This window comes from Stegodyphus dumicola, chromosome 5, assembly GCF_044657685.1.
Source record: "Stegodyphus dumicola isolate Sdum_Otavi_A_Nest chromosome 5, ASM4465768v1".
NCBI lineage: Eukaryota > Metazoa > Arthropoda > Arachnida > Araneae > Eresidae > Stegodyphus > Stegodyphus dumicola.
Window position 1 is genome coordinate 195,945,540 of NC_140772.1, and position 27,659 is coordinate 195,973,198.

General features: G+C 32.8%; 1 protein-coding gene across 4 annotated transcripts in view; it reads left to right on the forward strand.

Annotated features, from left to right (window-relative positions):
- Positions 1-27,659, forward strand: part of LOC118196809 (uncharacterized) — a 151,751-nt gene that overhangs the window by 92,672 nt on the left and 31,420 nt on the right. For all 4 annotated transcript variants that reach the window (XM_085817514.1, XM_085817516.1, XM_085817515.1 and 1 more), the window contains 5 exons: positions 539-2,698; positions 16,490-16,683; positions 19,540-19,859; positions 21,697-21,853; positions 22,017-22,188. In XM_085817514.1, coding sequence (XP_085673640.1) covers positions 539-2,698; positions 16,490-16,683; positions 19,540-19,859; positions 21,697-21,853; positions 22,017-22,188 — 3,003 coding nt within the window. The remainder of the gene's footprint in view (positions 1-538; positions 2,699-16,489; positions 16,684-19,539; positions 19,860-21,696; positions 21,854-22,016; positions 22,189-27,659) is intronic.

Consider the following 27,659-nt stretch of genomic DNA (forward strand, 5'->3'; position numbering starts at 1 on the left):
TGTATGATCGTGTAGTCTGATTTCCACAAATAAATGTATAAAAAACTTTGAAACTATTCAGTACATTTTATCAGAAACATTTTTATTTAGATAAAAATCCACTGAAAAGTATTAATTTAGCTTTTGGAAAAATATTCACTTTTTTTGCTTGCGATTATAGCGAGTTTTAATGTTAAATATTTTTAGCAAATAGACGAAGAATTCGTTAACTGAAATATGTAATGATCCTCATTGAACGTTTTCTCATCCGGTGATCTCTTTTCGCTATTACTGCTACTTTCTTGAATTAAGTCAAGTACTTTTTATATTTTAAGTGGAAATTTCGGAAATATTAAAGCAGCAACTTTTAAAACAGTAATAAATTTTAAAATGTTTAAGAAAGAAAAATAAAATCGTATATTTTATTTTTAATTGTGTGAAATTTAGTTTTATCTAATATAAAATAATGAACGGTTTTTAAAATTAAAGCAAAACAATTGTGATTATTATAACTAGTACTTTACTGTAATTTTATTACAACATTTTTCATTTATTTCAGATACGATAGACCTTCATTTGATGACATGCACCTTTATGCTTCTTCACCAAATGATTCAAAAAGTCAGACAAAGAAACGCAAACTTTCAATGCCAAATATTAATCCCGAAGGAAACTTTCCAGGATCAGATAATCGCAAGAAAACTCCTCGATTGTTGTCTTTCAAAAGTGATTCCAAATGGACTCCAAATTCTTTCTCATTTAGTGATGTACAGATAAAACAGGAACCTATCGATGATTACAATACAGAAGATTTGGATTCACAAAATCGTGGAATATTACCTTTTAAAGATAATTCCACAGGAACCAGCAGCAAAAATAGTACACAGCAGCAAGACCATCCTAAACCTGTGCCTCGAAAACGTAGTCCTGGAGCCACTTGTTTTGATCGTTTTGAGAAAAAGTCCACGCCCACTAGTAAGAAAGTGTCTCCTTTATCAGTGTATGCGAAAGTGCAAGATAGCATTGTTTTAAGTGTAAAATGTAGGCGTTATAAAAAGCGAACGAAGCCAATCGTTGCTAAAGAAGAGCTTTTATATCCTGGTAGAGAAGAGATTGAAAATTGGAAACGGATGGGAGCATACAGCCAGAGCCCAGATGAGGCAGCAAAGCAAGTTATGGGAGATCTTCTGGAACGGGTCTGCCAAATTAATGATACAAGTATAGCTGATAATCCAGACCTCATGCAAGTTGATGTTCATAAAGTGAAAGAACTGCTGTTTCAGTTTTGTCAGAGGTATTCTTTGGATTGTAATGATTTTGAAGACATTGAAAGTGTATTAAAACCATGCATTATAAAGGATAAATCGGCAAAAAACTCCGAACGGGCTTCCGCCATCCGAAAAAGGACCAGCGTTTCTCCAGTTCATCCCAAAGCGGTGATAGAATTGGTGAACAAACCCCCAAAATCTGAAAGGGGTGCCAAGAAAGTGAGTAACGAGGCTCCTAAAGTAGCTGAAAGACGGGTTCTCCGAAAGTTACCTGGACGTGTAGATCGAGGCAGGCAACTACGCAGATGTAATAAGGTACCCGTTGTAAGAAGGCGCTATTCCACCAGGAGTACTAAAGATGTCGAGGAAGTGATGAATAGTGATGTGGACATCATCATTGATTCTTCGACTGATCGTGAAAGCGAGGCCGGCAAGGAAGCGGAAGTCCGGAAAAAATCTCAAAGGCTTAAAGGCAAACATCCGGTATTGGAAACGCCGGCCAAAGATGATAAAATTTTTACCAAAAATTTCAGAAATTCTAAGAAAGATGATCTTCGGTCTCGAGAAAAGAAAGATAATGAAAAACTAAAAGATACTTCTAAAGATTTACCGAAAAAGAAAAGTCCTCGTGGAAATATAAAATGTAATGATACCTCACAGTCATCTTCTGTTGATTGTGTAGATGTTGCAAAAAATCAGTTACCAGCTTCGGTTGTTTTGTTGAAAGACAGCAGAGAACCTATATCTGTTTCTAAAAGCAGCGAAAAATCCTTCAGCAGAACTAAGTCTGTAGAAGGGAGAAAGTCTCAAAACAAAGACACGTCTAGTTCTGCTTCCAGCTCAAAAACTAGTGTTTTAATGACACATCCAACTAACAGAGGTTTGACACGGCGTACCGATAACCGCGAGTCTCCTTTTGTGTCATTAAAAAAAACTAAAGCTACAACATTATTGAAATTATCTGATATTAAAGTTGAAGATAATTTTACAGCTGAGTTCTCCAAAGTAGCCAAAGAACCATTCAAAGGTATTTTATCATCTAACAATCCAAAAAACGTGGAAAACATTTCCTGTCCTAACAGTAAGAAAATCGGTAAAATAGATGCGGATGAAAAGCAGTTTAAGATATCTGCTTCAAAAGAACCCAAGAATTCAGAAAATGAGAAGAAAAATCCTCTAGTTAAGATTATTGATGATGAGAAAAATAGGACAGGAAACGAAATCCAGTCAGATTTGCCAAAATTGGAAAAAAATATTTCAGAATCGTGTGAATTTGAACCACAAACAACACAGTCATCCATTTCTCAGTTGAATGAAGAGAATGAAGTCAGAACTGCCGATGATGACGAAAATTCAAAAAATGAACACAGTAAAGATAATTTCGGAAAACCTCCTGAGTTAGTATGTATGAATGAATCAAAAGAAAAACCAAAACTTTCTGAAGAAAATCGGTAAGTTCAGATTTTTAACCAAAGCATGAAGTATAGTTGCAAAATTAGAATTTTTTAATTCATGAATTTGAAATGGGTGAATAGTTATTTGCAAGTGGTCTTTCCTTCTGATCATTAAAAATATAAATATGTTTCTCATAATTTTCACTTGATAGTGTGATACCATTTTGTAGTCACGAAATTCCTCTTTTATAAGATATTTAAAATTATTGTAATGCTGTTTTCATTTCTATGATGTACAGATTATTTTTAAAAAAGTACAAATTTAATTAATGAAGATATAGAAAAACATTTTACTGCTATGACAGTGCAGAATTGCGTAAAATTTATCATTGTAATATATTCAGGAGCAGGAATTTGGATGATGTAGAAGTGTTGATCCATAATGACTAGGATATTGGAGGCGAAGGCAGACTTAAATCTTCATTTTTTATTTTAGCAAACTTGCTGCAGCAACAATCAAGTTGGCACATTAATTGTGCCTATTCCAAGAGATTTTACATTTTAGATAAATTTGCAGTAAGAAAGAAAGAGCAGACAGACTGCAGTGCTGCCAGGCCAAAGCATAGAAAGCAAGTGCGTAATGTTCAGGACGAAATCTTAGTCAAGCTGAGTTAATTTTGGTTCTCAAAGCATTTTGATTGGATAGTTAATATTGCTGTAAAATTATTATTATTGGCTGGTTGAGCTTTAGTTCCATTTACATAATCAGAATTACGTAAGAGTCATATGACATAGAATAGTCTCGAAATGACGCAGTGCAGAGAGAGAAGTTACTATTTTTAGAATAGAGAAGGGAAATTAATTTACGCTGCTAATTTAATCTTTTACATATTCTTTTTTTTACGTTATGAATATTTTGGTGTAATTAATATTGAGAATGGATAGATTGCTAATATACTTTCTCCTTATAATTTTTATTATGAACTTGCTTTTTAAAACAAAATTAATTCTAAACATAAACAATGATACCAGTTGTATCGAGAAAATTGTGCCGTTTACACTTGTTGCCAGATATGCTTTATGGCTACCTAAGGGTGGAGTAATTATGTGACAATCCTCCCACCTTTTGATTAGTAATATACAATTAGTAATCAAAACATGCGATAAAGTTCTGAGTTCAAAATAATAATTCAGTTTAAAAGTTCATTTCAGAAATCTAGAAGGAAATTTAATGGTCCTTCTATTTCTTTTCACGACAGTTTTCTTATTTCATTGGCGAAACAGGAAGAGATTGATCAGGCAAAGAAAGTTTCCCTTCGTCTATCGGATCCTCTTTAGCTGATGAAGATTTCTCAAGGGGGAATATTTTTTGAATGCGTCGTACCACCTCACCATAAGCTCACTTAACTTACTCTGGTGTTTCCATCTTTATCGGAATATACAGGGTGAATTTGAACAAGTGGGTAAAGCTTTAGGGTGTGATAGAAGACAGCTATACGAGCAATATTTGTCATAGAATGTATAGTCGAAATGCAAACGGCGAACCGCTAGGTGACATTGTAAATAAATGGTATAAAAAGGGTTGGTCCTCGCACCCTAAGGCATTTTCAGCCGTGGATTGTTGGTTATACGAACCACGAAATTTTCAGGGCAATGGATTGGTCAAGGTGGTCCCATAGCTTGGCCACTAAGATCACCGCATCTCTCGTGTTTGGACTTTTTTTTATGTGGGATCATATGAAAAGCCTTAAATACGAGTGCTCCATTGAAATGAATATGGATCTAGTCGCCAGGATTGCTGTTGTTGCCAGCGATGTTCGGGAAATATCTGATGTCTTCGTAAATGTGCATCAGTCCCTATCCTGCCGATGTGAAGCCTGCATTACAGCTGGCGGAAGGTTTTTTGAGCAATTTCTATGAGCATGTTTTGTTAAACTGTTTTCGGAAGTATCTCCTCTCATTCTTGTGTTAATTCTTTAAATGTAACAGTGGAAAACTACCCATCAATTTCACACCGCTTCCGTTCTGACCATACATTATGTGACGAATATTGCTCGTCTAGCTGGCTTATATCACCCCATAAAGTTTTGCCCACTTGTTCAGATTAACCCTGTATATAAATCACCTAAGCCAGCCAGAATGCCCTTCGTTTTCTCTTTCATTTTCAGTTGGATTTGAGCCACTTATCAATTGATTGGATTTAAGCCACTTATTTGACCAATACCAACCAACATGGCCCCTGCCCCCATGTATATTCTATAAATTTGTTGGCAAAACATCCTCCAGAGGGTAAATCTGATGGATTTACAACTTCTGTAACATGGTGTCAGTCTTCAGTTTTCATATTTTACGAATGTTTCACGAAAGTCTCATTATCATAATAGAGAGCTATTGAAGAATCAGTCCAATAGTATTCTTTCGAAATCTCGATTCTACGATTTTTTCCCTTAATTTAAGCTAATCCAGCTCCAGTAAAACAGGATAGAACTTAAATATGGGGATTGTGCATTTCTTCAACGGAGCTACTCTGGACTTGGCTGGAAAAAGCTGCACTTTTACTCGCTCCTTATTTTCGCTTTTCAAATGAACTACGGCTGCGTATGACTGCTTCAAGGCATCAGTGAAAGAGTGTAGGTTGTATGATACATCATCGTCTAATGTTACCTATCTAGGAATCTTCACCGAGAACAATAAAGGTACACTGTAAAAAAAAAAAAAAAAAAAAAAAAAAAAAAAGGGGGGGGGGACAGTTTTGGACTACTGGGCTGATTGGCGAAATTCAGATTTCGTTTTTCATGTCTCAAAAGCGCGACTTAGGATGTATATTGGATTTATATATTGCATTGGTCTAATATAGGTATTTTGACACAAAATCGGAGTTTTTCTGAAATGACATGCAATTTTTTTCCCATGCTGGTTATCAAAGATTGGTGGTTGAGGTGAAATGCAGTTGTTAATCGTGCCCCATAACAATCCAACAAGACCTGATGATATATGGAAAACGTTCCTGGCTTTCAGCATAGTTAGCTCCAATTAAAAGTTCTATAGGTAGTGAGTCATTTCGTACATCAATAAGACTGATGCCTTTATTCCATAATTGAACCATCCAGGATCCTGCTTGAACACTAGGAATGTGCCCACAAGTAACCTGATGGTCCAGAATTAAGATTTAATAAGAGTAATTCACCAGTACCTTGTAGTATTTATGTTGCTTTCTAGAGTTAATACCCCCAAACAATTTTTACTTCGTTGAGCACTCGCCCCTATTTGGTTCATGGTAGATTTTAAGAATATACGACCTCTGTGAGTGTCAAATAAAGCTCTTCTCTTCCCATTTGCTCCACTGGACACAGAGTTTGTAGAACTTCTGTTTCGCTTTGGTTTAAGAACGTTACATTTTCATCAATGTGAGAAGTCTCTGGATCAATACTCTTACCAGCATTATACAATTCAGGGCATAGTTCAGTGCTGTAGTCTGATCTTTCTTTTCACTAATTATGCATTGAAGAGTAGTCTTACAATTTTTTTGAATGAAACCCGATTCTCAAACATGAAATACAGACTTTATTTTTCTTTAAAATATCCTCTTTTTCCTCAAAAGATATTTTTTGGCCTTTAAAGCAGTCTTGACAATAATGTGTTTAGCCACAAAACACACAAGCAGGTATTATAGCTCCAGTACCCGACACTAATTCATTAACCACCCGAACAGATTGTTTTTTCTCTTGTATTCATTGCTAATCATTCAGAAAAATTTGAAAGTTTATCATGACATTGTTTAGTACAAATGCGACATATTTTTCCTCGATATTCTTCAACTGTCAATCAACATCAGAATCTTCAGATTTGGCATGTATTAAAGGAGTACAAATTTTATCATCCAATTCAGCCATATCTGTAGCAATTCACTGTAAAGAAGACAATTTCATTTCAATTTCCTCACGTTTTAAAAATGCTATTAACGAGTTGTAATGCTTCGTGAACTTTGCTCTGACAGGTGTTCCTGTTTTAATATTTTCCATATTAATAAAAATCTTAAAATAATGAAATCAATATCAACAGATTCACTGACATTATCTTTAAACATCACGTCCAAGCCACCACAATACTGAGAATAGATAGACTGCTAATCTACTTTCCCCTTAGAATTTTTATTAAGAACTTATTCTTTAAAACAAAATTGATTCTCAACATAAACCAGGGTTCGTAGCGGTCCTTACAAGTGCTTATAAGTCCTTATATTTGAAAATAAAATATAAAGGCCCTTATAGGTGCTTAATTTTTCTTTAAAGTCCTTATTTTTTGTTTTTAGTGCTTATTTTTTACTTTTAGTGCTTTTTTTTAATTCTTTGTTTTTAATGAACGCGCATTTTATCCCCGTACCAAAGCCGAAACTAAATAAACAACTTTTCTTCCTTATATGCAACGTCAGATGGTGAATCATACTCCCGGAAATTTCTTTCCCTCCCTTCCTCTGCATTAACGTAACCTATGGTGCGCGCGAGAGTACAGACAGGTGCACGTCGTTCTGTTGGCCAAAGATTTGCGAAAACGGTAGAAAATTCCGGTACATTCGGTATTCTTTTCCTCCCACCCAAATACTGCACACGTTTGAATTTCTATCAAGATTTTAATAATTTGCATTCTCGTTCCGCGTGGTCAGTTCATATTCGCGTTTTTATGTGATCGTTATGCTTATATTATGAGCATATGTATGACTATTTATAATAATATAGTTGCAGTAACTGCTGAAGTATAGATAAACTTCCAAAAATGAATATTCGGAATGGCTTAAATAAAAGGAAAGTAATCGAATAATCAAAATAATTTCATTTTCTTTGCCACAATACATTATACAGTACGGAGGTTGGGAGTTTCTCCGCAAAATCTGTAATATTGAAGCAGCGGACTTTTTTTTTTTTTTTTTTTTTGTCACTGACCTATCTGGATTGAATAGGACTAAAAGTTTTTGCGGTCTACCCAACCCAAGCGAAGATTGATTCTATTCCGGAAATTTAATACAGTCTGTTGAAAATTAGAATCAGAAACACCCCAGATTAGTAAGTCTCTTTCTTTTCCTTTATTTAGTTCTTTATTCTCCGAATACCGGCAGGTGTTGATTCCGATTGCGTAATATCACATATGGAGGTGTTCATGCGATGCGTGCGTTGTTATACAACAATTTCAAATTAACTAGAAGTGGACTGTACTAAATATTTTATTCGACAACTTTAATCAAATGCGTGCCATCTTTCAAGCGATGACTTACTACTAACAACAACAGCAATAAAAAATAAAACTGAGTAAGCGTTTACAGGGTTGCTGTAATGAACATCTGCGCCATGCAAGGCGCCAAGAAGAGAAAAAATTACGTAATCCTACAGTTAAATAGTCTTAATGACTTAACATACCCCCCGGCATTGAAGGGTTACTTCAATAATTTCGTGCGATAATACTCATAATAACCTACAAAATTGTACAATTACTACCTTATACAATAATGCAATACGAATAACATCTCTTAATTCAATATAATAATATTCAATTTTCAATAAAAATTTTATACACAATACAATGTACAATACAAGTTTTATAATAATAAGCTAGCACTTAACACTTAACTAAGCTACTTCTTGGGATAAAATTGCAATTTTTGTAATTCCACGCTTTAATGATGCCCTGTGCTGTCTGTATTTCTACTACTCTAACCTTACCGTCAACTCCAGGAAAAATTCTTGTAATGCGCCCTAACACCCATCTACAGACAGGAAGCTCATCCTCCTTAACTAGTACTAGCATACCTATTTTAATATTCGTTTGTTCTACCTTCCATTTTGAACGCTGCTGTAGTGTGTTTAAATAGTCCCTATGCCAACGATTCCATATCAACTGGACAAATCTGGTAGTTCGTTTCCATCTTGAGAGTCTGTTTTCAGGTATATCAATTAATTCGGGTTCTACTATAGCATTCAAGGGTCTTCCAATGAGAAAATGACCTGGTGTTAATGCCTCTAAATCATTTACATCGGAAGATAAGGGAGTAATAGGGCGAGAATTTAAAACAGACTCTATCTGAGTTACTACAGTTAATAACTCCTCGAAAGTCAACCTTGCATTATCTACAATCCGCTTTAAGTGATATTTCACGGATTTTATTCCAGATTCCCATAGTCCACCAAAATTAGGTGTCCGTGGGGGAATAAACTTCCATACTATTCCTTCTTCACCTAAATAATCTGCTAATTTTTTGTCAGGATTTCTAATTAAATTGTTAATTCTTTGCAATTCGGCATTTGCGCCAACGAAGTTTTTTGCGTTGTCTGAGAAAATGATTGAGCATTTTCTGCGCCTAGTAATAAATCTCTTTAAGGTGGCAATAAATGCGTCAGTGGTGAGATCACTCACTAGTTCGAGATGCACTGCCTTTGTTATAAGGCAAATGAAAAGAGCTAAATATACCTTATGAAGAGTTCCTTTCCTCTGTCCCTTGTACCTAATAAAAAATGGACCGCAAAAATCGGTGCCGACATGATTAAAGGGTGAGCTTGGATTTACGCGTTCTGCAGGTAATGACCCCATAATTTGTTCGATAGTGACTGGTTTATTTTTACTACAAATTATACATTCATGGGTAATCTTTCTAGTTAAATTCCTACCTTGTAATGGCCAAAATTTCTGTCTCATAAAACACAATAATGCTTGCGAACCTACGTGTAAATATTTCTGATGATAATGCTCAGCAATCAGCTTAGTTAGTTTGCATTTAACAGGCAAAATTATTTGATGTTTTTGTGAAAACATTACATTGGCCCCTTGTAATCGGCCTCCTACTCTCATTACATTATTTGCATCTAAAAAAGGGTTCAAAGAAAGTAAATTACTTTTATTATTAATGGGTTTACCTTGTGCGAGGGAGTTATAATCTGAATAAAAACTACATTTTTGAACCTCTCTTACTAAAAAGGATTCTGCCTCATTTAACTCCTTTGAACTTACTCCTCCTGTTCTTCTCTGTGCTCCTTTCTGTTTTGCACACCTAGAGTTCCAAATGAACCTGAAAATATAACTAACAATACGTAATAATTTTAAATAATTGTTAGTGATATCTAGGACATTATCAATAAATTTTGAAGGCAAAGTGCATAAACAAGCAATGTCAGTTCTTTTTCTCAGTTCATTAGAAAATGTCTCTGTTTTTTCTAATTGTTCAAAGTCAATGTTCTTGTTAGGTATGACACCTTCACTCAAGAATGGAGGACCTTTCCACCACAGATCAGCATCATGCAGCTTGTCAAAACTCAGTCCTCGGGAAATAAGGTCTGCTGGGTTCTCCTCTGAACGCACATAATTCCACTGGCGTGTATGTGTTAGCTCTTGGATCTGCAACACTCGATTAGCAACAAAAGTTTTTAGTACATGCGGGGGATTCTGAAGCCATGCTAACACTATGGTTGAGTCACACCACAGACATATTTTGCTGATGTCCAATTTCAATAAAGGCACCACCTTTGCAACAAGCTGTGCTAGCAGTACAGCTGCGCAGAGTTCCAGTCGAGGTACTGTCAGCGGTTTTAGTGGAGCTACTCTGGACTTGCTGCAAAGCAAATGTGAAGATGAATTATTGTCACTTCTACAGCGTAAATAGATGGCTACTCCGTATGCGTGTTCTGATGCATCTGAAAATCCATGAATTTGTATATCAGAAAAACTATCCTGTAAAACATATCTACTGACTTTCAAATTGTTGATAGATTGCATTGAATCAATAAAAAGTTGCCAATCCTTAATTATCCTTTCGGGTAGCGGATCGTTCCAATCAAGCTTCAATAACCAAAGTCTTTGGATGAAGATTTTTGCTTTTGTTATCCCTGGACCAAGCAGTCCTAATGGATCATAAATGCGAGCAATATCAGACAACACTGTTCTCTTTGTGTAAGTATTTGGTTTCTTGATGGTTGATTTGTACGAAAAACAATCTATCTTTGGATTCCATAATAATCCTAAAGTTTTGATGCTCTGATCGTCATCGAAATTACTGAAAGAATATTCCTCTTGTCCATCCGGAAACTGCAAAAGATCAGGATGATTAGCACACCATCTGTGCAGACGCATTCCTCCACGTGATAATAGGTTAATCAATTGCGACTGTAATTCTTTAGCCTCTATTAGAGTATGGGCTCCTGTGAGTACGTCATCGACATAAAAATCCCTTTGTACTATTGGCGCTGCTAACGAAAAATTATTTTTCTCGTCTTCTGCTAATTGATTAAGTGTGCGTGTTGCTAGATATGGTGCGTTGGAAGTACCGTAAGTTATAGTCTTCAGTCTATAGACCTTAACTGGTTCTTCTTCACTACTCTTCCATAAGATGCGTAATAAATCTCTTTGATGTTCTTTAATCAAAATCTGACGATACATTTTTACAATGTCTGCTGTGAAGGCAATTTTATGCGTTCGAAATCTGCAAATAATATCAAATAGTTCGTCTTGAACTAACCCTCCATTCAGCAGAATATCGTTTAACGAAATTCCAGTAGTCGTAGGAGCAGTGGCATCGAACACTACCCTAAGTTTAGTGCTAGGTTTCTCGGGTCTGAAAACCCCATGGTGAGGAAGATAATATGAGAAACTAGAGCTATCCCCTTCATCAATTTCTTCGGAATGGCCTAATTTATTATATTCCTTAATGAAATCTTCGTATAAGTGTTTCATTGCGGGATTGCGAGTGAAGCGTTTAAGTAGATAATTCAGTCTTTTGCTAGCGTTTTCTCTCGATTCCCCTAAAAGGCTAAGTCCTTCCTCCTTAATTGGCATTTCCACTACATATCTGCCATCATCTTGCCTCGCGTGTGCACGAAGAAAGTGCTGTTCACAAAATTCCTCTTCCTGACTTTTCACTTTTTTTGCTTCATTAATACCTTCAATCTCCCAAAACCTTCTCATGTTGTCAGATAAATTATCCCCATTTTCCACAAACCCACAAAAATTATCAACACTGCCTTGCTGCGGCATGCGCACTGACCCGCTAACGATGTATCCAAAAACTGACTAATGGAGAATCAGGTCTTGCATATTTATTCTATTTGTTCCCAGTAAATCAAAAAATATTTCGTTAGATAATAAAACATGTATTTGACCAGGTTTATAAAACTCTGGATCAGCTATACCAATGAGTTGCAACTGCTTAACATCAGAAATGTTTATATATCTAGCAGGCGTTACCCGAGTTATTTTTGGAACAACAAAAAATTGTAAGGTACGAATAAAATCTCTAGTAGCGTTAGCGATGGTTGCTATAGCTTTTTCCTTAACACCCATAACTGTACCATTGATACCTGAAATAGAAGCGTTTATTTTTCTTTTCTTCAAATTCAATAACTCAGCACCTTGTTTAGTAATGAAATTATTTTGAGAACCGGAATCCAGCAAGGCTCTCAGCGAGATAAATTTTCCATCATTACCCTTAACGAAAATAATTGCAGTTGAAAGTAGAACTTGTTTATTAAAAGAACTGGAAATATTCAGCGCAGTACCGTTAATGGACCTTGTTTGGTTGGTTTCATTAGTGTCACTAACCTTTTGGCTGCTTGCCATTGGAGTAAATGTATCAGCATTTGGAGAAAGATTACTGCTAAATTTATTAGTCTTGTTTGTGATTTGATTCGATGTGCCGTTTGCTCTATCGAAATTTTCTTCATTTCGATCAAAATGTAAGAGCGAATTGTGAAATTTCTGACATTTTCTACATGTATTAGAACTTTTACAGTCCTTGATTGTGTGGACCGAAGATAAGCAATTGAAACATAATTTTTTTGTCTTTACAAATTCCAATCGTTTCTTGACTGTTAGATTTAAGAATTGCGCACATTTCAACAATAAATGATCAGCTTTACAATAAGGACAATTTTTTGAATTTTCAGAAAGTGATGTAAGAGCCTTGGTATTAAATGAACGTTTCGATTCCCCATGCGGAGGTTTGTAATGTGATAGGGTGCGAGCGTGTTCCTTCAGAAAACATGTCAGTTGTTTAACCGTTCCTATCTCGTCTTTTTTAAGTGACCTTTCCCACCAACACCGAGTATTTCTATCCAACTTTTCAACTAATAAATAAACAATTAACGTGTCTGAAAATTCTTCCACCTTTTGCTCCAATGCTTCCAAGGATCGTAAACATTCATGCACCTTATCGATAAATTTTAAAAGCGACGAAGTAGAATCACTCGTTTGAGGTATAGAAATTAATTTCTTTATGATAGAATTGATCAAATCTTTTTTGTTGCAATAGCGCTCAACCAACAGATTCCATGCTATGTCATAATTCGAATCAGAAATTGGAATGGACTGAATAATATTTAAAGCGTCTGCCTTACACGAACTCTTTAAATATTGCGATTTTTGCGCATTAGTTAATTTGCTATTTTTATGCACAGCTGCGGAAAATAAATCCTCAAATTCAATCCATTCTTCGATTTTCCCACTAAATATTGGAAGAGACAATTTAGGCAATTTTATATCCGAAACAATTATGTCTTTACTCGAACCGTTTTCATTTGAGCAGCTATTCCTTTGAGAACAGATCTCAGAAATTTTTCTTTTAATTTTCAAATGAATTTCATCGAGATTATCTACTACATTTTCCTTTTCCTTAATGAATTCGTCAGTGTCCTTTTCTTCACAATGTGCAAATAAAGAATCGAAAATGTTACTTAATTCCTTTTTAAATTCTAATATTTTTGATTCGTATAACTCCAATAAGGAAATATCTGCTTCATCCACTGTAGAATTTACCTTATTTTCAAACTTTCTGATACTGCATTTTAAACTTTTTTTGTTAGCTTTAATCCCTTTCAATTCACTCATCATGAACAAATAAATAATTTATCACTTACCGTGATTGCAGATTTCTCGACAGCAACACCGGAAATGAACGATGACACAGTATTCAATCTTAATTGCGTAATCCACACGAAAACGAAAGCATTCCAAACACTCTATATGAAGCTATCCGTAATACAACCAAACGAAGGTATTACAAATGTTCTAAAAGTTAATTTTAGCAACGATATCTTTTACCTGTGGCTCGACGGGCCATAAAGTGTTCATGCGATGCGTGCGTTGTTATACAACAATTTCAAATTAACTAGAAGTGGACTGTACTAAATATTTTATTCGACAACTTTAATCAAATGCGTGCCATCTTTCAAGCGATGACTTACTACTAACAACAACAGCAATAAAAAATAAAACTGAGTAAGCGTTTACAGGGTTGCTGTAATGAACATCTGCGCCATGCAAGGCGCCAAGAAGAGAAAAAATTACGTAATCCTACAGTTAAATAGTCTTAATGACTTAACAGGAGGAATTACGCCGCACGTATTGCGCAATAACGTTTGCGGTATTTTGCATTGATAATTAATTTTGATGTTCAATCTGAGATTTGTTTATGAACACTTAAAAGAGTTTTACTGTGCTTTCTAAGAGAATATTTCTCAGTTCCGTTTGTTTTTATATGATGCACAATATCGAAATGTCAAAATCATTTATTTAGCCAAAATTTAAATCTAAAGAACGGCTACAATCTCCCCCACTCCTCTTTTTCCAATTACTATGCGGAAATTTCCGAGTATGCTTTTACTGTTAAAGGATGACTGCATGAAGCAAAATCCCGTCTTCTGATTTCAGAAATGTGCCTCTTTTTTACTTAAATTACTTTGTTCGGGATATATGTTAACGGAAAACTGTTATGGAATGAAAATGTTCAGAATTTTGATTTAAGTTGAATTATTTAAATATTAATATGAGTGGAAAAATAAATTGTATTTATTATTAGGTGCCAAACGAATACAATTAATATGGCTTATTATTATTTATTTTGGAACTACTCTGATATGCGCCCTCAAGTCGCCAAATATTTTTGGCGAGAAACTTCACGCTGCCATATTACTGTCTAAATTTTTTGTCTACATTTTGAACTTTTAGCTTAAAATGTCTCCAAAAACGCTGTTTTCGCACATACAAAAACTACGTTTTGAACACACAATTTAGCTAAAAATCCGAAACAAAAACAAAAAATTTAGATAGCAAAAACGTAAAGTTTCTAACCAAAAATATTTGACAAGAATCCATGTACACAGCGACATGTTTTAACTTAAAAAAAAAAAAATCTACGAATTGCACAATGTAGGCAACGAACGAATCTACAAACTACGCAGACCTCGCTTTAATAAATTAACATAACAACAATAAATTTCAAAGAATACCATGTACACAGCATCCTGTTTAAACTTAAAAAAAATTCTACGAATTGCACAATTTAGGCGAGGAAGGAATCTACGATCTACGCACTCCTCGCTTTAATAAAATAACATAACAACAATAAATTTCAAATAATACCATGTACACAGCGTTCTGTTTCAACTTTAAAAAACATCTACGAATTGTACAGTCTAGACACTAAACAACAAAATAAACTAAAATAAATTTCAAACAATTTAAAAAAACAACAATAACGACAGAAATTCATACTCTTTTACATACAGAAATTCAACCAATGAACATAACATTCTACAAAATAAGAACAAGGATAAAATAAAATGCACTTACCATGAATTAATGCGTTTTCGAATAGCAGAAATATAAATTTCATACCGCCTTTAACATGCCGCCACGTAATCACTATCGTATTTACATGACAGCCAGACACACTATCCAGAAAATTTATACTATGGTTTACAAATAAATAAAATCACAAATCCCTACTTTTATCATGCACTGCCGTTAAAAATAATCTCCCAGACCCTGTTTCCACAGTTCCAAATACCCACTACCCCTCAACAGGATAGCCACAATCATATTTCCTTTTGCCGAACTTCAATTCAACAACTACCATTTTATCTTTCCCTCCCATCTTCTCAGACACAGAGGCGAACCAACGAGCTCCAGCGAAAGATTTTTCAACGTCAACAGGGTTGCCATAGAACACGCAATCGCGCCAAAAACCAGCGCAGAACACATATCGCCACATTTGGTGAAATTAGGGCATATATTAGAGTTGTACCTTTATTTTCTATATTTTCAGCTGAAATATCATCAGTAAATTTTGTAATATAGTTTAGTTCTGCATAGTTTTTTTTTCTCTCATTGTAAACTAATTCTGTAAATTGAACTGTCATTTAATTGTTTTCCATTTTTGAGGTAATGCTCATTCTCCTAATAAATATTGCATTGCTCATATTTTAAATTATGAGTCTAATTTTTCTTTTAAGGTTATGCAGTTGTGTATAATGTAATTAGACAGGTGCTTATTTTTCCTTAAAATGTGCATGAAAAGTGCTTATAGGTGCTTATTTTTTTAACTAAAATGTGGCTATGAACCCTGTAAACAGTGGTGTCAGTTGAAAATTATCATTACATCTGTTGCTAGATTTGCTTTGTGGCTACTTAAAGATGGAGTAACTACTCAACAATTAATGAGTTTTAACATATGATGAGTTAAAATCCCAGCAACAGTTTTGGTTGCTTAATTGTTTTCATAGTTTTCTACATATGTAATGTAAATATGAACCATTTCCTTTAGAAAAGCTGCTATGAAGATATCTCAACTTAGTTGATACCTTCTGAGTGCTTTGCTATATTTGCCTAAACTAATAACAGTTAATTTAAAATTAAAGATTTGGATCTAAATGTTCTTTTATAAAAAGATTATAAATTTCCTGCATGCATTTTATAACACTTGAAGATTTGTATGCATTTTATTCTTGTAAGATTTGTATTTATGAAAAAAAAATTGAAAATGTTCTGCCTTTGACTCTTTTTTCCCCTCGCCAAACAAATCCTTGCTTATTCTAGATCTGAGGAATACAAGTCAAAACAGCCTTCTGAAAGTGTAGAAAGTCATAATTCTAACACTTCTATGATGGGACGAGTGGATGAAATATTGAATTGTTCTCAGAATGCTGCCAATCAACAGTTTTCTGAATCTGAAGACTCGGACTGTGGTCTAGTCATTGATCTAGAGAGAAGACAGTCAGTTGAAGAACAGAGTAAGACTTACTAACTCATGTGTACTGTATAATTTATGTTTTCTATATATAATACAATTATATATATGTATTGATTGGTAAGCAATTTTTGATTCATCACAGTTGATAGGTAAAATTGAAAAATAAATGAACACAAATGTCATATCACATATCCAATATGTCATATACATGAATTCAATTTCGTTAATAATTCAATTTAATGTTGTATTGTACTACATGTCATAAATTAACCCACAAGGAATGTATGTGTTAAATATTTTTAACCTAATATAGATTGCAACTTATTAATATTTTTTATAAAATACTTGTTAATAATAATTAATAAGCTATCCACCCTTGATCTATATTATATTCAGATAATTATTATGAAAAATTCTTAAGTAGGTCGATTCCAAAGTTTCAAGACTGATTTTATTAGGCTATATGACCTCTTTTCCAAGTTTGAATCCTTAACATTAAATTACACTTCACAGCATTTTATAAAAGATTCAAAACATGACACAAACTGTTTTGTGTCATCCTAAGTACTGCAGGCATGGCTTTTTCACTTCCTCATCAAAAGAGGATTTTTCATCTCATTTCTCTTCATCTTTTTCATCTTCTCACATAATTGCCATTTTAATATTACAACTCTTAAAAATCATGTCACTATCAAGCATTTTCATGGAATAAAACCATAGTTAAAAGATTTGCATAGCATTCACATAATAATCACTGTTTATTATTTTTCAGTGGTTATGCAATGATGTTGTTTAAGGCCCCACTTTCTACCCCCCCCCCCCGAAAAATTGTAGCATATTCCATATAAAAAAAATCTGATGTGTACACCACGACTTCCTTGTACGGAATATTAAATTATACGCATTTTTTCTTGCATTTCATGTAAACTTATTGGATTGAATTAAATCTACTTCATCGACAGTGCATAAACCACAATAGAATAAATACATTCTTTAAAATTCACTCTAGTATTTGTTTGCCTTAGCGACACTCTGGCGCTAGATTCACTTAACAGTATTATATTTAGTTCATATTATAACTCATAATGCACAAAATTTATATCATTTAAAGAATAGAATTATCTAATCGTTGCCACATGTTCTATTCAAATACAATAATAAAGCTAGAATGATGTATAAAAGAAATTAAGCAAACAAAACAAAAAATAAAAAAGTTTTTCACAGACGATTAAGTATTTCTCATTCAATTAATTCAGTTCTCACTTCGTGAGAAGGCAAAAATACATAAAAACTCAAAATATATATATTAAAAATTACGAAGTAAATCTTAAACACTTATTTCCTCAAAAAAATTCCAGAAAGAATTAAGCATGATTTAATTGGCAATAATAAGTGAAGGTGTTATCTTTGTTGTTGCGAAGCTAAGTTTCTCTAGATTGGCAACAAATCCACTAGTCTGCTTTTTCAAATGTAAACAATCAATGGCCGCCATAAAAAAAAAGGCTTAACGGCACTTAAACAACTTTAAAATTGTTGACAATTCTAAAAATATTGCACACAGATTTACTAAAGGCATAAAAACCTTAACCGGAAGATAAAAACAACATAATTCAATCATTTTTAAAGCAAAAAATGTACAAATCACAAACATAAAAGAGTAAAGAAACTGAGATCACTGACTCGGGTAACAGAGTGGATATATATATAAATATATTTATATACGTTTGGTGCGGCCGATTGCAACGAAAATACGAGGTGCACATCTACATTTTATAGCAGTCCTATATACAAAATTTAAACGTTCTGAGGCTACTCGTTTTTGAGTTATGCGAGATAACGTACGTACGTACATACATACGTTCGTACAGACGCCACAAAAAATTCTCTTTAGAATTAATTTTAAAGCAGTTTTATAATTTTTTGGAGGAAACGAGTCTTTTATTCTGTGCTTACGTACAGATATCACACAAAAACATCGTTAAATTACATTTGATAGCGGTCAAAATGGATATTTTCATTGAAATATGCTGCCTGAAACTTTTCGCGATTACAATACTTCCTTTTTCCTTTTTACTTCGTACAAGGAAGTAAAAATGGACTCATATCCCTCATAAAGGGCCCCATATCTTAAATAGCTTAGGATCTCATCAAATCTAAATCCGGTCCTGCTTGTGCATGACTGCCTTGAAATATCTTTGTTGTTGAAATGCTGATAAATGGCTAAATGTTTCATCAATTTATACATACTGTAATATTTCAAATGTTTTAATATGGCTTTTCCTAAGTTTAACACAATATTCAATCACATTTCTGCAGCATTATTGTCTGAAAGATGTCTTCCTTACCCACCATGACAGAACATCCTAGATGTTTTCATTTCTGTAGCTGTGATTCGTAGTTGTACAGCTGCAGGTTCAAACATTTTGATCTTTGCGAAACTCTCAGTACAGGTTACCATGTCTAATGTGTTCAGAAACAGTCCATGAAACCTAGTCAACCCTTTTAGTTAATTTTGTAACTTCTGAATTTGACTTTTAATTCTTTGAAAACGTTTGGCTTAAAAAAGAAGTTTGATTTTTTTTTCTTTTAACTCTGATGTAAAATCCCCTTGCCATTTGTTAAACTATGTACTTTTATTTTAGAACAGTATAAATGATATTAATATTAAATCGAAAGAAATATGAGAAATAATAATTTGATAAATATTTGCTTTTATTAAAATAATTTATTAGAATTTCACCAGAAATTTACTTTCAGATTACGTTTGCATAAAGTTATGAACATTCAAAAGATAAAATTGTTTTTCTTAAATGTGATATTTAATTTAAATTATAATATTTTGATGTATGATTTATATTTGCTGTATCATCTCCTGTTTTTCAATCCACTTTTGAAGAACCAAAAGAAGCAGCAAGTGTGGACCAGAACTTCGATGATTGTGTTATTAAGAAAGAAAAGGCTTCTCCTGTTATGCATGAGGAAATCAATCATATACCTGTTGAAAATACAGAGGAAGATGATGATTGTATACTTTTGCAGCCATCAGATAACATTCCATCAGTCTTCAGTAATCACATAGACAAACCTTTATTAGAAAGTTCATTTTCTGCACTAGGCTCCAGTCACGACAAAAAGATGAAAAATCAAGAGAGAGATGAATCCATATTAAGGACACTCCTACTAGAAACAGGTGAAATAGCTGCTGGAACTTCTCAGGTATTTATGAAATTTCTATATTTGCTTTAAAAAGTAAGCTGTATATTATTAGGATTTCCTAAGAGTTAGTTTGCTGAACAAAAATTTTTAAATAAGTAAATAAATAATACTTAGAATTAATTTCTCTAAATTAGAGGGGTTTTATTCCTATTGATTCTACTATGGCGTTCGAACTAAAAAGGTGGAGGATGATAATTTGTCACCATAAGATTTTGTGATGGATCCATTAATCCCCAGTCGCCCTTTAAAAGGGAGAGTATATAAGATACTTTCTATCTCTTTTCCACATGCCTCCGTGGTGTAACTGGAAGCATGCTTGATGTGTATTCGAGAGGTATGTAGTTTGAATTCTGGTGAGCACATTGTGAATTTTTTCAATTTCCTGACATTGAAAGATTCTGAGCAGCAGCCGAAAAAAGCAGCAAGTGTCGACAAGCTACAAGTTACCCCATAATAATTCAAAAAAGGACGAATCTGCATGATCTACTCTTTCAGAAGAAATAATATTAAATTAATGTGATCCCCATTCTTGACTTGCTATTTACAAATGAATTAATATATTCTCTTGTCACTTATGGTCCAGATCAAGGTGACAACAGTAACTTTAATACACAGAAAGTAGACAATTCAGGGTGAAGATTTACAAAAAATTGGTTTTATGGTAAACCAATTATTGGGGAAGCTGATAGAAGAAAATGGATTTTATATTCCATTCATCAAAATGCATTATTTTGCTTTCCTGCATTTAGACCCACAGAAAATATTTCAAGGTTGAAGGCAATTTCAACAAGTTATTTCCCAACACAAAAATTCTCTAGAGCACCCAAAATCCATATGTGGAATGGAAAGTAATGGGAAAAAGTCTAAAATCAAGAAATACAGTGGCGTAAAGTACTGAAAATAATACTAGATGCTATTTTGTTATGTGCCAAAAATAATATTGCGCTTACAGGTTTAATTGAAATTATTGAAGATACAAACTGTGATATTTAAAAAAACAATTATTGAATTTGCTAGCAATTATAATACTACTTTAAAGGAACAAATGAGAAAACAGAAAAGGTGCAGTTTCATATTTCTCACATATATTCAAAATGAAATTGTAGAGTCATTAGTTTATTTTGAAGCAAGAGACATGAAAAATGAGCAGTGCTGTCGCTGAACCTGGATCTCTAGAATATGCACTGAGTGTGCTATCGTTGCACAACGAAGGTATGTAGAAAGAAGAGAGAAAATACCTTATATATTCCCCTTTTTAAACACGATTTGGGAATCGCCAAATCCTGGTGGTAATAAACATCATCCACCACCTTTTAGTTCGGGTGCCACTGTAGAGTCATTAGGACTTTGAAGCAGAAGACATGAAAAATGAGCAATTCCCTTGCCAGGACTTGAACCTGGACCTCTCGAATATGCTCCGAGTGTGCTACCATTACACCATGAAGGCATGTAGAAAGAAGGGAGAAAATACCCCTTTTTAAAGGGCGACTGGGGAGGAGGGGATCTAATCCCCAAATCCTGCTGGTGAGGAATTATCATCCACTACCTTTTAGTTTGGGCGCCACTTGTAGATTTATTAGGTTATTTTTTAACTTTATTAATATGCATTAATTAACATGGCATGCAAATAGAAATTACTTTATATTTTTAGTTGTAGAATCAGATAAAATGTGATAAAAATATAATCTCTATTATTATTTTCGATCAAAATGTATTTGTACTACAGAAAAAAAGAGAGTCCAGTTATAGGCTGTAGTCCCAATTAGCCTAGATAAATGAGTTCTGTTATATTATTAAAAAACCAATTATACTTATCAACTTCCACATTAAATTATAGGATATACTGGAGAATCAGCGTTCAAGTTCAGCAATTTCTATAGACTCAAAAGCAAGCATTAATCAGGATGTTATGAAACTTCTTATGTACCAAACATACCATGAAATGTCTCCATGTGGTTCTTCACCTGATTTCGATGAAAAGAAATTTCCACTAGGTAAAAATATTTCAGCTCCTATTTCTATGAATATATTGCTAAATTATCTGCCCAAATGTTGGATTCACACAATTTAATGAAAAGCATAGAAAATGATTTTAGTATTTGTAAAATTTGTGTTACATGTACAGTAATTTAAGAGCAATGAAATAATTCATTACAGATCAACTGCCGACAGATATTAATGCCAATTTGCTCTCAGATTCAGAAGAATGGAGTAGAGATCCTCGTTTCATAAAAGAAAAAATAAAAAAACTCAAGCATGAAATTGTGTATCTGCAGTGTATGGCAGAGCAAAAAGATAAAGAGCGTACAGCCATTGTGTGCTTTAAGAGGTATTTTTTAAATTATTTATTATTTTCCTTCTTATAATGCTTCACTACTGTTACGAGTTCTTAATAAAATTATTACAGCAAGTCATGTATATTTAAAGAATAAAAATTATTCTTATTTTGATTCTGATATAAAAATTTTAGGAATGTAAAACATCATTATGTTGTTATTATTACTGATACTCCTCATCTAAATCAAATCAAATCAGATCAGATCCGTAAAATTAACCATATTTTCATATAAATTATGGTCATTATATAGATCTTTTATAAAAACTCAATGACTGTGTAATCAGTTAATATTTGTATCTAACTTTTTACTAGTGTATTACCAAGTTTATCCACATGATACATATACAATAATTAATAATTTATTTAATTTATATAATTAGCCAAATACAGCACTTTTTTGTTTCTTTAGTTTATATTTCTTTTGAAAAATTATAATTTTAAATGAAATGAGTTATTTTATTTTTGAAATAGTTTATATGATTGTCTTTTGTATTGTCGCCAAAATGAAAAATCTGATTTTCAGATATTTAAAAGTACATCACAAATAATATTACAATGCCGTAAATAATAAGCACATAAAAATTACAATGAAAAAAGAATATTAATCCTTCAACTTACTTTTTGAGTGTTTTGAATGCAACTTTTAGGCCCCTTCCTCCCAAAAATATAATATAAATTCTTCAAAATTGGCATCAGAATCCAGTTTGTAAAATTCATTTTCACTCATTGGGATGTCTGGATTCATATCATCATCACTTTCAAAACTTTCTGTCCTAAAATTGTATGTCCTTTTTGTACACAAGATTGTCCTCTCTGCCATCAAGTTAGTGATGTGGCACTTTTTAAAACCTCAAAATATCATTTCAGAATGGAATTCCAACCATGCAACCTTTATTAAATCTATTCTTTTTAAAATTTCCTTTTTTCATTATTGCATCATCTTCTGCCATCATCCACTCCATCCATTTGCTAAAGCCATTCCTTAAATGGCTTATTTAAACAAACATTCAGTGATAGATGTTAATAATCCTGGTATTACAACTAATTTTGCTTTCATTCACTGCACTTGTCTTTCACTTTATCAGCAAATTTTGAATGAGTCTGAAACCAGCTAGAACAGATTATTAAATACTGCACTTTTTTTTCCCAGCTCCATTTTCTTTTCAGCGAGTCCAATGTGCTATATTTATCTATTCAGCTTTTTGGGATTTTATACCCTTAGGAAGAATCTTTCATATGAAAATAATTGTAGGTGGTAAACAGGTTTGATCTGCCATGGGCACAAAACTACCATAAAATAGCATTTTTCTTGATTCGTCGTCTTCATGAAAATGGTTTTAGAACCTTTAGTATGACAGCGTACAAATAATTTGACATCAAATCAAATGACTCAGGAGTTTCGTCCATACTGCCAATTTGACACAACTAAAAACCATATTCTTTTCGTAATTTTATCATGTATTATTCATTAGCTTAAATTTTTGCTTCTAACTCTGAAGGGAATTTTTATGCAACTCTAGTTCATAAAATGATTGTACCATCCCACACAGGCAACGAAATCCCCTGGCTTGCTTTGAATAAATTCGGGTTGCTTCATCATGTTCAGCTCCTTAACTGAGATAACTGCATGGCTTAAATAAAACTTTCCATTTCTGATTCTTAAATACAAATGATGAATTTTTTCTGCCTAGCATAAAACATAGGCCATGCTTACCTGATTTTTGGCTTCTCCACTAATTCAGGGTTCGTACGGTCCTTAGATATTTTGGAATCGATTTTTGGTCCTTAATTTTGACCAAAAGCAGCAGAAGGTCTTTAATTTTAATGATCTGAAATTTTTGTCTGTTTTTACGACTGCCATTTTGAGTGAGAATTAGCATTTTGGAGGAATATTTTTGGCGATTCACTGACATATATGCAAGAAGTGAAGCATAAGCATTTCGAAATTCACTTTTTCTAATAAAAAGCTCTTAAAAATTTTTCACATTTGGGGATGTGAATTCTTGTATTAAATATTTCTAAATTTGTCGACTTTTCAACATTTTGGCGATTTTAAGATCAGTTCTATAGAAACTTTTAAATTCTGAGATGTGAGAAACTTTTGACGATTCTTTTTTTAAATCGTAACATTGATAAACTTTATTAAAATAATGGTAATATATTGAAATTATATTTAAAAAATAACATTAAAATAAAACATTTTTTTTTCTGTCATATTATAAAAGTTTCATTTTGGCAACTTATTATACAATATTTTTTAAATCTGGCTATAAAGTACAATTTACGAAACAGCTCTTAGCAAAAGCAAAATAAACTATGTAATTTAAAATTTTTCATAGTAAGAGTTTCTCCCATATAATTGCCTCAGAATATTCAAAATTGTCAGAATGTGCATCAGTTTTCGCAATAAAATTAATTTTACACTCTCCCCCCCCCCCATTTTTTCCAAAATATTTCTGGCTTTTTGCTGTTACAGAAATGATAGGGATAATTTTTCTTTAGGATTTTAGACAATGCAGCTTGGAAAGCTTAGAAGGATTTGAAGGCAAGATTTATAGAGCCACGATTTTAGAAGATTCGAGAAATATGTGACAAAATGAAAAAAGTCTCCATGGTATCAACACGTAATAGATGTATTTAATAGAACGTTTGCGATGAATTTCTTACATTTTGGATAATGTCTGGAAGAACAATGAAAACATAATGTTTAAATGTTTTACTTTAAACTTTAATGTTTTCTCATTTTTGATACTATAATCTTAATATGTTTATCTTCTCTTTATTTTCTCTACTTTTCACTAGACACAAGCATGGAAAATATCAAAAGTGCTTCTAATCTTATCACATGGACAGACATTATAGAAAGGGATTTTTTTATTAATAAAGAAATTGAAAACTTAAATTTAAAAGCTTCATCTAATATGTCTTAATACATCATACACATGCTGGCACTAGGCATTTTCCCACCTGATGCAATCTCTGTGGATCCTAAATTCTGCTGCCTAGTGCCTTTCTAAATTCAGCTTCCAATGCTTGCTCTAAATTCTAAAAGTTTTACAATGTCTAGATTTTGTTGTTCGGTGTGTCACTAAATTCTAAAAATTCTGCCACATCAGCTCTGTAACCGCCCTTTACCATATATGTTTCAAATTTCTTCTAAATGTTTATATTACTAAAGAAATCAAATTAGCTGCCTTTTCTGTACATTCTATAAATGCGTTTAGTGTTTTTTAGAATAACAGAAATCCTTAATTAAATCCAAAAATTCTAAAATGAAAAGGAAACGTGTTGAAGAAAGAAACCGAATACATAAAGAAAATTATTCTCCAAAGATATGTGCAGTTATTATTATTTAAATTACCCAATTGTTTATGAGTTCAGCCTTTACTATAATTTCCCATTTTAATTTCCTCATATGATAGAGTTACTGAGCCAGATAAAATTAAAATTAAATTGTATAATCTTTGACCAATTGTCCACATTATTAGTTTGAATTTGACTGTTCTTGTTTAATTACGTAACCGTGAGCTGTAATTGATTTTGTTAGCATCAACTTGCTTTTATGTTCTAAGATTTTTTTAAATAAGAGGCTTATTTAAACCTTTGTCTGATATTGTAGTTACTTTCAGACATAGTGGTAATATGCTTCGTGTCTGTCGGGGGTTTTGGACTATAACTTTTATCAGATCAAGTAAACCCTCATAACTACATTGTGGAGAGAGGTTGACAAGTTAGGAGACAAAGCATGCAAAGACTAGCAAGAGTATTGATATACAAATTGAGACAAATCTTTAATTGTTAGAAAAAGATGCTTAAAGAGAAGGAAATCAATATAAACTAGCCAAAATGTCTGGGAAGGCTTCAAATTAAAATAATGGATAAATATTTTGTTGAGTGTTGTTGTTAGCTTTTAATGTGTAATTATCCTAATATTGTTTAAGAATCAATTAAATTAATTTATTAGATTTTGATTTTAATAGGGCTTTTTTAACAAATATTGTTAAAAAATAAAATTTTATAGTGGTCATGTAAATCCATAATGACTAAGGTTATCACATGTTTATAACTATGCTTACCCTTAAAAATTATCTCTACATATTAAGCGAGTTATTGCATTTCAATAATAATCACTGTGGTCCCAAGATAAAATTAAAAAATGTAAAGATTCGAGTAAAACTTATTCTTTGCATCTAAGTGAGACTTAAAATAATACAAAACAACTTATCACCTGTGGTGCTTTAATGGCTGATTGGAACCTTAAAGTATATTAACTGGATTATAACCCCTGGAACTCTACACGAAGCTATGACACTAACTGCAAACAGAGCCTGACTAACTTTCAACACTTGCCAACCATGCCTACATCAAGCCTTTCAGGTTTGTTCTAATCAGCAGGTCTCTCTCTAGACAAGCAGCAGCATTGACAGCATTCAGTCTTTTGTTATGAATCATGCTGATTATGGTCTTACTTCTCATTTTAACCTATGCCGTTTGACATAAAATTTACCTGCTATTTACTAACCCTCTAGACTGACCAAGTATGTGACAAAATGAGACATTTAAAAAAAAAAAAAAAAAAAAAAAAATCAACATAAAGCTAACTGTTAGTAAAACATAAATGTCACTTATCTTCTTTTAAATATAACAAACTATTATAAGTTTAATCACTTATCTTCTTTTAAATATAACAAACTATTATAAGTTTAAATATTAAATGCTACTTGATAAATTGAATAAAGTTTATTTTATTCTCAAACTTATTAATAATTATGTTAATACAAAATTGAAATTCAGGCATAGATAATATTGTTAATTGAATTTATTCAGTTCCCATTTGCTCATAGGTCCTTAACCCGGCGGAAGGCGCGTCAAGAAAAGTTACTAGAGTGGGCGCGTGGGATATCATATACCCCAATATTTAAAACACGGTAAAAGTAATTTTATTTAATTGTAGAGATTTATTTTCTTTTATAACACATGAATAATACTTGGGTTATAAGAAATTAATTTCCAAAATAAGCTTATAGAGAGTTAAAATTAAGATAAATAAAAATAATAATAAAATAAAAATCATTTCCTTGGTCTTATTGCTTCTCTAATACACAATCCTTATTTGATCTGTTTACACTTAATAAAATACATTCATGTGTTCTTGGCACAGAAAGTTCTCATTTTAGACATCGCATTTGAGTTCTTCTGTCCCTGGCTCAAGAGCATTCATCAAATCTTTTATACTTAGTTGTTTCGAATTTCATATATTCGTTTGAATTATTCGTCGAAACTTCTGCTCTTTTTTTTTTTTTTTTTGCACACAGTACGTAAGTCTCTGAATATAAATAAAGTATTAATATCTGGTCATTGTTCAGTACTTTTTTTTTTAACTGTAATGTTATGTCCCTCAAAAATAGGCATCGGCTTCAGTATCTGGTTGGTGGAGTAGCAGTTGAAAGTATTATAATTCG